The sequence below is a fragment of the Erythrolamprus reginae genome, chromosome 4, assembly GCF_031021105.1.
Source record: "Erythrolamprus reginae isolate rEryReg1 chromosome 4, rEryReg1.hap1, whole genome shotgun sequence".
Taxonomy (NCBI): domain Eukaryota; kingdom Metazoa; phylum Chordata; class Lepidosauria; order Squamata; family Dipsadidae; genus Erythrolamprus; species Erythrolamprus reginae.
The window spans coordinates 22,686,635-22,698,973 of NC_091953.1; the positions used below are offsets into that span (position 1 = coordinate 22,686,635).

Here is a 12,339-nt window from a genome sequence, read left to right on the forward strand (position 1 = left end):
AATAATAAAGGGGAAAATAAAACTATTATTCATCTTTGTTCCAAATGCAACACCCTTGTAGGAAAACAATCATGACTTTTTCTCTCTTTTCTATTTACAGGATAAATTAACCCAGGAGTGTGAGTTCAAAGAGCAATTTGAAGAGAACTGGTATAACACATACTCATCAAATCTTTATAAGCATGTGGACACTGGAAGACGATATTATGTCGCATTAAATAAAGACGGAACTCCCAGAGAAGGGACCAGGACTAAACGGCATCAGAAATTCACGCATTTTTTACCTAGGCCAGTGGACCCTGAGAAAGTCCCTGAACTATATAAGGATATCTTAAGCCAAAGTTGACAAAGACATTTCCTTCACTTGAGCCCTTAAAAACCAACAACCACTATAAAGGTTTCATGCGGTGGGTTCTTAATTGATTAGCTGGGTCATCACATCAGCTCCACTGTTGCCAAACTATGTCGCATGCATAATATATGATGGAGGCTTGGATGAAACTTGCTGATGGTGTTCTGCACTTAAAAAGGTTTGTCTTCTGGAGGAGAGCCTATGCCCGTCGCTTGATTTATTGAGTGAGAAAGAAAGAAAGAAAGAGTGAGAATGTTTTTGAGAGTGAAAGCAGACGCTGAAGAAAGAAGGAAGGTGGGGAAGGCCTGATGCATGCTGGGAAAATAGACACGCTTTTAAATTTTTTGGTCTGTTGTATACTTCATCCTAGATCAGCATTGCTGCCATACTTTGACTCATGAAGAATTTTGGCTGGTGGCCTGCTCAAGTGTACGCTGCATTTTTTTAAAAAGCAAAGGCATGGAGGGTATCGTCTGTCTAAAATCCACACAGGGAAAAAAAAAGAGAGAGAGACTTATTTTCAGTTCGACGGCTCAGTTGAGAGTCACCCCTTAATGAATTTCAAGTAAAGACCTCTTAGCGATACAGGATTTTTTTTTTTTTAAAGAAAAGTTAAATTTATTTATAGAAATCCAAAGGCAACATTTTATTTATTTTATATATTTATTTATTATATAGAGTTTATTTTTAATGACATATGTACAGGCCAGATAGGCAGATTGGAAGCTATAGGCTCTGGGAAACATTTCGACAGCAAAGACCGCTACGGCCGTGTGATTAAATTCATACAAGTCAAACATGAAGATGCACGGAGGCAAGGAGGAATCTAGGGATCCTAATGTACTAAAGGCAACAATATTTTTTTGTGCCCATATTATTGTAAAATTATGCACACCACTCATGACTCTTGAGTGCTTATTCTTCTGACTGCTTGTTTCATAGCTTAAAATCTCCCCCTTTCCTCTCCCTCTCTTATTGAGGATTAAAGATAAAACTGGGTCTTCAAAAACTTTAATTCTGTGTCTGTAGTATTTCCTCTTTGATAAGCAACTTATCCAACTTAAATCTACAAACTTCCCAATTGTGGAATATAAAACGCAAGAAAATAAAAGAAGGGTTGGTATATGATATATTCTACCTGTTAAACCTACTGCAGATAATACCAAAGCTACATCATAAATATGTATGGGTTTGTTTTTGTTTTTTTACTTAAGCAGAATATCAGAAGCATTCTAATGTCTATTAGGATATTTTTGTACCAATTAAAGGTCTCTCACACAAGTAGAAACAAAGGCCAGAGACAAGGCCCTCTCTCTTGTAAAGCTGTTTAATTGTGCACTTGATTATCTACTTTGAAATTACACAAGTTCCATGGGGGTTATTATCTTTCATGGGAAAAATGCTTTCATTGTGGTCTATCATAATACATATAGTGCTGTTGCAGATGACAAGAGTACATTTCTATTGAGAATTACAATGTGGGTGAAAGTACTATACTTAAATTATGTTTCAAATGTTCTTAAAGCATATTGTGCTGGCTGCACTGCATAATGTGTAGCAGTGAGGATTGTGTAACATAATGAGTGCAAGCATACCTTTTGTTAGTAGCTATAATTTGGGCTTACCCATAGAGGAGAGGCTTTGTCACAAAGCCCTAAGATCAACAGAGGCCGCAGAAACCTTGACAATGACTGCAGTTCATGCACTTACATGTGCATACCATTTCAATAAAAGTTGGCAGAGGAAATGTAGAGAGTTTAGACTACAGTAATACAGCCAGCTCAACATGGCTCTAGTTATAGCCTGGGTTCTATGTAAAATGGAGTGCTCTTTTGTTCTCTGTAGCAGGATTTGCACAGAACATCATGCCATACAATAAAGATTAGTAAATAACATGCATAATGTATAATATGCAGAATGGCCCCCAAAAATAAAGAAAATGTTTTATTTGGAGGCAGCAACCCTCAGCCTAAAATTAATATTGTTGCTGAAGACCTGGCTTCTGTTCATTATACAGTGGTACCTCTACCTACGAACACCTCTACTTAGATAAGAAAAGTTCAAGAGGGTTTTTTTGCCTCTTCCCAAGAACCATTTTCCACTTACAAACCCGAGCCTCCGAAACTGTAACCGAAAAAGGCAGGGAGAAGCCCCCGTGGGGCCTCTCCAGGAATCTGCTGGGAAGAAACAGGGTAGGAAAAGGCAGGGAGAAGCCTCTGTGGGGCCTCTCTAGGAATTTCCTGGGAGGAAACAGGGCCGGAAAAGGTGGGGAGAAGCCTCCGTGGGGCCTCTCTAGGAATCTCATAGGAGGAAACAGGGCCTCCACCCTCCCTGTGGTTTCCCCAAATGCACACATTATTTGCTTTTACATTGCTTCTTCTTACAAACGTTTCTACTTAAGAATCTGGCCACAGAATGGATTAAGTTCATAAGTAGAGGTACCGCTGTACTTCGTCATATACCAAAATACTCCTTTTTTGGGGGGGGGGTTGTTTTGGTCTTTATTTTTTTTAATCATGAAAAAAATGTAGAGAACAAACCAGTAGTTGGGAAACAAATCCTTATTATATACTTTTCAGCTGCAAAACTGATTGATGTTTAATAAAGAATGGTTAAAAATTCTGGATTAGAATTAGATGCAAAAGTAGCATGCATAAGAAATATGTGCTTTGCATTATAGCCAAGCCTAAAGGAATTGTAAGAGGATACTAGCATATGCATTGATTGGGCGACAATGCAAAAATAGTTTCCTAAAAAGTAAAGAGTTGCTCATTGTCCATCTCAACCTCTGTGAAAACCAGGACAGGGGTTTTTTTTTACTGGAAGCTACTAGGAGGCCTTGTAATACAGTCGTTTGAATGCAATTGCAGGCTAACTCTGGACCACAGTCTGGACTTCAATCCTGCTGGGGCTCAAGGCTGACTTAGCACTCCATCCTACCAAGGTTGGTAAACATGAGAACCCAGACTGCAATATGCTGACATTGTAAACTACTCAGCGAGTGCTTTGAAGCGGCATATACTGTAGTCTAAATCAGTGTTTCCCAACCTTGGCAACTTGAAGATATCTGGACTTCAGCATTCGCTGGCTGGGGAATTCTGGGAGTTGAAGTCCAGATATCTTCAAGATGCCAAGGTTGGGAAACACTGGTCTAACTGATATTTCTATTGCCATTGAAGCAATTTCAGAACCACATGTTTATACCCTGACTTTCCACAAGGTCTTCTCAAACAACAAGCAGTTTCAGGTCCGAAGTAGCAATTAATTAGGAATAAATCTTGATGTATGTGTTAACGAATATACTGAAAAATGATAAGAAAATGCAGTGAATTCATACGATCGTCAGAACAATTTATTTTCTACTTGTTCTGCTGAAATATTAAACCATCTCTACCCTTGAAGTCAACGAGTTAAACATTTCTAAAATAATGATGCAAGGCTGTAGTTATGAAAACATGGACACACATACTATGGGAGATGGAAAACAAATATGGGACTATTGTTTTAGGAATAAGCTTGTATCAAATGTATCCATAGTGTTAGCTAATCTACAACACCTAGTCTTGGATAATGTCTAGATGTGATAAGATGCAGCTTATTCATGATGAGTTTGTTGGAGAGCTGTCGCATATCATTATTAGCTGTATTGGTGTGAATGCCATAAGCAGCATCCACAAGGGAGAAGGCCATCAGAAAAGTCAAGATGAGGTCATGATAGCACAGTAGGAACTCTAACCCTCTATGAATTTGCATGTGTCTCTTGTAATGCCTTGATGCCATCTTGCCTTTTTTAAAAACTGCCTCCGCCCTCTCCCAAGACATTGCTGAATGTCATAATATGTACATTATCCATTGCTGGTTTAGCACACAAAAAAAGTTCATTGTATTAGGATCAATGAGAGCTCCCCATGACATTAAAATGAAAAAAAGCTATTATCAATCTATTTTCAGTTCATATTATAATCAAATGGAAGACTTTCTGAATTTAGTCTGAATTGCTAAGAAAATTAAACTGGGATCAATCCTTTCAAACTGACACCTAGATTGACCCCAAGAAATGCCAGACATAATTATAGAACAATTAAATCTATAAACTATATAAATATAGCTTGAGTAAGTACAGTGATACCTTGTCTTACAAACGCCTCATCATACAAACCTTTCGAGATACAAACCCGGGGTTTAAGATTTTTTTACCTCTTCTTACAAACGATTTTCACCTTACAAACCCACCGCCGCCACTGGGATGCCCTGCCTCTGGACTTCCATTGCCAGTGAAGCACCCATTTTTGCACTGTTGGGATTCCCCTGAGGCTCCCCTCCATGGGAAACCCCACCTCCGGACTTCCGTGTTTTTGTGATGCTGCAGGAGAATCCCAGCAGCGCAAAAACGGGCGCTTCGCTGGCAACGGAAGTCCGGAGGTGGGGTTTCCCAGCGAGGGGAGCCTCAGTGAAATCGCAGCATCGCAAAAACACAGAGGTCCGGAGATGCTGCGATTTCACTGATGCTCCCTTCGCTGGGAAACCCTAGCTCCGGACTTCCATTGCCAGCGAAATGCTCGTTTTTGTGATGCTGGGATTTCCCTGCAGCATCGCAAAAACACAGAAGTCCAGAGGTGGGGTTTTCCATGGAGGGGAGCCTCAGGGGAATCCCAGCAGCGCAAAAACAGGTGCTTCGGCTGGCAAAAGGGGTGAATTTTGGGCTTGCACGTATTAATTGTTTTTCCATTGATTCCTATGGGAAACATTGTTTCGTCTTACAAACTTTTCACCTTAAGAACCTCGTCCCGGAATCAATTAAGTTTGTAAGACAAGGTATCACTGTATCTTGAATACTGAACTGAGAATCAACCCTTTGAAATCTAGCATGACTTATTCTTTAATAAGTACGACCAGGATTGAACTGTTCATTTTTGCACAGAGCCAATTATTTAAGAAGTTTATTCTATTTTGTAATAACATTTTTTTTATCACCACTTGTCAGTTAATCTTTTTTAAACCTTTGCTTCACATTGAAATAATGAATCAGTTGCATCTTTATCTATAAAGTAGGCACATGCAATACAGTATTAAGTAGCAAGATCAAAGCTCACTGACAGTGCATGAGCAATCCATCTACAGCTTTATAAAATTGCCTGCCAGAGACTGCAGACAGAGGTGGCATGTTAAGCACCTGATAAGCCTTAATGCTGGTCTGTATTCAACTTGATGGTTCGCAAGTTGTACAGACCTCCTGTTTTAATGGTCAAACCACTTTCACTGAAAAAAAAACGATTAAAGAGTTTTTAAGATGACTTTAAATATAAATTACCTTTCAACTGTATCTTTAAAATTTGGACGGTAAATTAATCATCTTACGAGGAAGAGGAATAAACGACAGCATGTTCAACATCTAGTAGCAGAAAGATGTACACATGTATATCTATATGGATAAAAGTATGTATATCTATATGTATGATAGATATAGGTATGTGTGTATGTATGTATGTCTACCTGTGTAGTTGCATAAAGATGGATTCAAGGAGCAATAAGCATCCAGATTTGCACTATGTCCACAAAAATATTAAGTACATCCATTATTAAGCAAGGTCAGCTTTGCCACAACTGACCAGAATAAATAAGTCCATATTTTTAGCCTTAATGTGGAATTTGCTGGGGGGAGGGTTTGATCACAGACAGATCATTAATATTACTTAATGTGTTTTAATTTATTTTTTTGTATTTTTTAAAGAAAGGACTAAAAATAAGCAAGAAAAAATGTTATGACTTTGTGGCAGTTGATACAATAAACTATAACCAATATATTCAAATAACCCATAGTGTTGTGTTGGATATTTGAATATTTAGAGATGCGGAATTATCAGAGATACTTTCTTAGACATGGGTATTTTGACTCGCAGCAGCAGACTCCAGAGCTTTTTATACCATATAGAAAACAAATAAAACAAATTGCACCAATGACTAACAATTTATGTTCAACAAGACACTGTTTTTCATGTATCTTTTTCATTCATTTCTCTAAGCAGAATACAATAATTCCAAATAGGACTTAAAATCAATTTTATCTTCTTCCCATAAGGCATCAGCAATTAAATACCCTATCAGGGATTACACCCTTTACTGACCCTTGGTACATAGATATTTGTTTTTATATTAATTGTGTGGCCTTACAGATGATTGCTTATTCTGAAGAGGACTCAACACGGCTACATCTAACCCTTATGCATTTAGAAAAGGCAAAGAAAGTGCCTTCTATTAGAGCAGTGTTTTTCAACCAGTGTGCCGCGAGACATGGTCAGGTGTGCTGTGAAGAAGGAAGCTCAGGTTCCAGTTTTGCAACTTTTTGCTGAGAGCAAGAGAGAGAAAGAGAGAGAGAGAGAGAGAGAGAGAGAGAGAGAAAGAGTACAAGAGAAAGAAAGCAAGAGAGAGAGAAAATGAGAGGGAAGGGGGGGGGGAGAGAGAGAAAGAAATTAGCAAAAAGGGGAGGAAAAAAGATAAATGAGAAAATGATTGAGGCAGAGAATGAGAGGAAAGAGTGAGAAACAAAAGAGAGAGGGAAGTGACTCTTGATTTAAAACATGATAAAAAGCACCCAAAGAATAAGAGAGAAAGAAACCCCAGCCCTCACTTGGTTTTGGAAATGGTTCAAGAGTGTACACACACACACACACACACACACACACACAAGTGGGGGAGGAGACGGATGGAAAAAGAGAGGAGAGTGTCTTAGAGCAGGGGTCCCCAACCACCGGGCCGCGGACCAGTACCGGGCCGCGGGGCATGTTGCACCGGTCCGTGGAGTCAGCAGCTGCCGGCCCTCATGCCGCCACCCCCTCCCTCCAGCGCTTCGCCTCCCGCCGGGCAAGAGGCCTCGGGAGGCAGGTTCTGCCGGCCACAGGACGATGGATAGGACAGAGGGGCGGGAAGGACCGAGAGGCTCAAGCCTCTTTTGGCTTCTGCCGCGGGGCGCTTTTGTGTTTTTGGCTGGGGGGAGGCAGGAGGGCCAGCCTGACCCCCTCTCTCCAGCGCTTAGCTCCCGCTGGGCAAGAGGGCTTGGGAGGCAGGTTCTGCCGGCCACAGGACGATGGCGGGAAAGAGGGGCGGGGAGGACCAGCACCCCCATGCTTAATCCCGCCCCCAACCACGCCCCTTTCCACCCCCACTGGGCCATAGAAAAATTGTCTTGCTGAAACTGGTCCCTGGTGGAAAAAACGTTGGGGACCACTGTCTTAGAGTGTCATTTTGTGTCATTTTGGTTGGTGGTGTGCCCCAGGATTTTGTAAATGTAAAAAATGTGCTGTGGCTCAAAAAAGGTTGAAAATCACTGTATTAGAGGGTGTTCTCCAAGTATGGGAGAAAAAAAATATCAAAATGGGTATATGATTTTGGGGGATTGAAAGTTCGTGTTGGCTCTTTTTGGCTGCCCGTTGAGCTCTAAAAACAAAGAGATGATGAGATTTTTCTAAGCAGGTTTTTTTAATGGTTCTTTGCCTATAGACTACTTCCACCATTACACTCATGCTCTGAGAACAAGGGCTAGAAGTTGCAGCCCTATAGGTTCTTTTCCTATAGACTACTTCCATTATTATACTCTGAGAACAACTAGGGATAAGTGGTTTTAACTCTCTTCATTTTTTGCTCCTCTGGCAAAAAACCTGGATACATTACATCACCACTGCTTGAAGTAGCCCCAGTAATTTTTTTGGCTAAATTTCGGAAGTGCACTTACCGTAGTTTGCCCTAGTCTTCTTCCTAGAGCTGGAAGTTGAATGAATGGCCCAAGGTCATCCTACTGTCTTTGTGCCTAAGACATGAGTAGCATTCACAGGTCTCTAGTCCCAAAGGAGCTTTTTCAAAAGGCAACTAGATTTTCTTTGTTTTTCCTTGAAGACGTTTTGTTTCTCATCCAAGAAACTTCTTCTGTTCTGACTAAATGGTGGAGAATGGATGGATTTATATTCTTTGCAGTTGGGCTTTTTAAAAAAGAACTGACAATGTTGACCTGAATGACTTAGAATCTCCATAGCCATCAATCTCCTGGTTTCTAGCCAAGGATATATTGTGTATAAAGAGCAAACTTTAATCATACCACCACAGTCAGTATCTTGTTGATTTTACTATAACCTCCTGATTTTAGAGAGACATTTGTAATATGAAGAAGCATTTATTGTTGCCATTCACTTATATACACAAGTAAATACAACACTGGCACTTCTTAATAATTCACACAGACAAAAAATGCCAAATCCATTAATGTTACCTGATTACATGAAACTATGAAGACAGAAAAGATTTGCACTTTGTACATATTTATTTTTAGGATTTACAGTTGGCCATAAAATTGTACTCACAGAATTGCCTGTGAGTGAGTCATATGAAACCCCTTAAATTTTGCAGGACAATTTTGTGTATTTCAGAAATACTTTGGAATCCATGGAGCTACTCCTGATGCCTAACTTTAGTTTCTATATGTTATTTATCAGATATTTCAAGGACCAATCTATTGAAATCAATGAGATTTTCTCATTTTCCATTAACGGACCAGCCTTATGGCAAAAATATTTGGACTATTTCTTCAAAACACAGACAAAGCTAACTGACATAGTAAATTCTTCAACATGCCATTTAAGTAAAGAATCTATATGCTATATTTAGAACAGATGAATTCTTACTTCATCCTCCCTTTTTTGGTATTTTTGTTTTAAGGATGCATATTCTTATTCTCATTTCAACTGCTAGATTGAGAGCTGCCTTTGTATTCAACGCAGTCTTTATCTAAAGGGTAAAATTGTGTCCTGCATTCAAAACTCTCTTTGATAAGATAGGCAGATTTCACATTCACATTTACTCTACCTCCATTATAATTATGGGTAATACCTGTGTTTCCCCGACAGTAAGACCCTGTCTTATATTTTTTTGAACCTGAAATAAGCACTTGGCCATATTGCCATGCCCTTAAAAGCTCCATTGGGCTTATTATCAGGGGATGTCTTATTTTGGAGGAAACAGGGTAGCATTTAACCCAGTGCTAAGTGCAAAGGGTAAAGCTGGCTGAGGAATTCTGGGACTTGAAGTCCACAAGTTTTAAGTCACCAAAGTTGGAGACCCCTGTTCTGGAGATTCACCTTTTCAGCTGTTACTGACTAAAATCTCCTTGATTCATCTCTCTGTCATCACTTTGGAGATAAATTCTTGCATATAGAACACTGATTAATCTCATCTTATAAGATAGGCAGGGTTGCCTTGAATTCACTCATGAAAGCAAAGAAGTTTTTGAACAATGTTCTGTAACAACGTTTTATTCAGAGCTACCCTAGTTTTTGGATTTCACAAAAACCAATTTTTTAATAGTCACTGAATGTAGTAAATTTCTCCTCCCCTTTCTGTCCCATTCATACAAAAGCACTTTATAGTTTACAGTTATAAAATTACTAAGGGACAGTAGCATAATTAAAATATTAAACATTGTTAGAATTCCATAACAACCATCAGTGTTCCCTCTAATTTTTTTTTGGGGGGGGGGGGGCGGAAAAGTATAGTGTCTGAGCCGCAGTCCCTTCGGGACTGGACGGCACAGAAATAATAAACAAACAAACAAACAAACAAACAAACAAACAAATAAAAAACCCACCCTGTTTTGCCTCAGAGAATTTCAAAATAAAATACTGTACTGTGTGTCTATAACAGTGAGCTCATAATAGGGCAACTCTATCAATATCAAAATGCCACTTAAATAGGTGAGCTAGTTTCAAACTAGATTTTGATTTTCTTTCTCTCTTCCTTACTCCCATTCTTTTTCTTTCTCTTTTCCTTCCTCTCTTTTTTCTATCTGTTTCTCTCTCTTCCTCTCTCTCTTCTTCCCTCTCACTCTTTCCCTCTCGGCTTCTGGGCAGGTTTGGAAAACTCTGAGTTGATGATGATTTTTAAGTGAGCGATTGCTCACTGCTCAGCTTAGAGGGAACTATGACAACCATCCCAATTTCAGTTTAAGGCAATTCAGATCTTAAGAACTACAACACTGGAGCATTATTATATCATTGAGTACATCTCTTAAACGTGAGAAAAAGTCAACTGCATTGCTTTCTCTAGGTAGGTGAAACTGTATATGTCATTAACTGATCTTTGTCAACATAGTACTTAAACCAGTAAATTCAGTTTAAGTCTGATAGCGTAGCAGACAGAAACTTCACTCCTGCTGTTTCTAAGAGGTTAGCTAGATCCCAGTAAGTCCCTAATTATCTAAAAAATTATGCAGGCCTGGCCCTATTTAAGTTTTTAGTCTCCTATTCAGAGGCTGTTAAACTAATTTATATCTCTTTAAGTTCGCTACCAGAAGTAAAGAAGACAAGTAGTTTTCCAAAAAGATTTTTTCCCTGATCTACTTAGTACTTTTTTTCCCAAGGGATTAATTTGTGGAGTCCCCTAGAGTTTTTCTCTCTTTATGCAAGAAGGAGACTAAATTTCCTTCTTGTGCTTCTGAACTTAATCATTGTTTCAAAGTCTGGAGTGTTGCGATCTAGCATTCAGACTTGACAGTGGTGCAAGGGTGGGTTCTACTTACCTTCCCCACCGGTTCGTATCGCGATGGAAGTGCATTTTTTGCATGCACGCAACCATTCCCAGAAATGGTCCCCTGTGCATGTCATTTCTTTAAAAAGCTGTGCCTGCGCAGAAGCAAAAAAACAAGATGGTGGCGCCTTTAGCACCATTGAGAGGAACAACTCAGGGGTGTGGCAGGGGTGTGGCAGGCCTGGGTTGCTGCCAATTCCAGCGACTCAGCCCAAGTTACTAATGGTTCTATAGAACTGGTCTGAACCAGTAGGAACTCACTTCTGCAGTGGTGCCAAATTCAACTCGATTGCAGAATATATGACTTCATCAACAGAGTGATCAGTGACCATAGTTCCCTCTAAGCTGAGCAGTGAGCAATCGCTCACTTAAAAATCATCATCAACTCAGAGTTTTCCAAACCTGCCCAGAAGCCGAGAGGGAAAGAGTGAGAGGGAAGGAGAGAGAGAGGAAGAGAGGAAGAGAGAGAAACAGATAGAAAAAAGAGAGGAAGGAAAAGAGAAAGAAAAAGAATGGGAGTAAGGAAGAGAGAAAGAAAATCAAAATCTAGTTTATTTATTTATTATTTCTGTGCCGCCCAGTCCCGAAGGGACTGCCGCTCAGACACTATACTTTTCCGCCCCCCCCCCCCCAAAAAAAAATTAGAGGAAACACTGTCAGTGACTATGTGGTTTCTTCCCCAAACCCCAAAAAACTTAACCTTAGACTGTCTACAGTCGACCTCATTGTTAGAGTTGCGTTTAAAGAAGCTGCCCAACTCAAATAGGCCAGTGATAGACCAGGTTACCAGGAACTGAAGTCTTTGAAGATAATTGAAGACAAACACAGCAGAAAGTTCTTTAAGAAAATACTTCTTCTTAGCAAAACTATTTTATATATTTGCACTGTAGCTATCTCACAAGATGATTCTACTATATACAACAATCACAAGCCACACGATAACTACTACTTCAAGCCAAACCAACCTTTAAGCCACGATACCTGCAAGCCACACCTATGCAAAGGTGTATCATGTTATATACATTAGTCAACCTATCAGGTTATAGTTCACTCTGTAGAGTCATCATGACTAAGCATTCTTTCAATGTTACATTCATTACGGTAATTACATCCTTCCTCCCTCCCTCCCTTCCTTTCCTTCTTTCCTTCTTCCTTCTTTCCTTCCTTCCTTCCTTTCATTCTTCCTTCCTTCCTTCCTTCCTTCTTTCCTTCCTTCCTTCCTTTCATTCTTTCCTTCTTTCTTTCTTTATTTTCTTCCTTTCTTCCTTCCTTTCCTTCTTTCCTTCTTTCTTTCTTCTTTCCTTCCTTCCTTCCCTTCTTTCCTTCTTTCCTTCTTTCCTCCTTCCTTCCTTCCTTCCTTCCTTCTTTCCTTCCTTCCTTCCTTCCTTCCTTGATTTCTTCATTTGGAATATTACATC

General features: G+C 39.6%; 1 protein-coding gene across 1 annotated transcript in view; it reads left to right on the forward strand.

Annotated features, from left to right (window-relative positions):
• Positions 1 to 1,367, forward strand: part of FGF9 (fibroblast growth factor 9) — a 69,072-nt gene extending 67,705 nt beyond the window's left edge. The window contains exon 3 of the mRNA XM_070751687.1: positions 101 to 1,367. Coding sequence (XP_070607788.1) covers positions 101 to 346 — 246 coding nt within the window. The 3' untranslated portion in view covers positions 347 to 1,367. The remainder of the gene's footprint in view (positions 1 to 100) is intronic.
• The last annotated feature ends 10,972 nt before the right edge of the window (positions 1,368 to 12,339 follow it).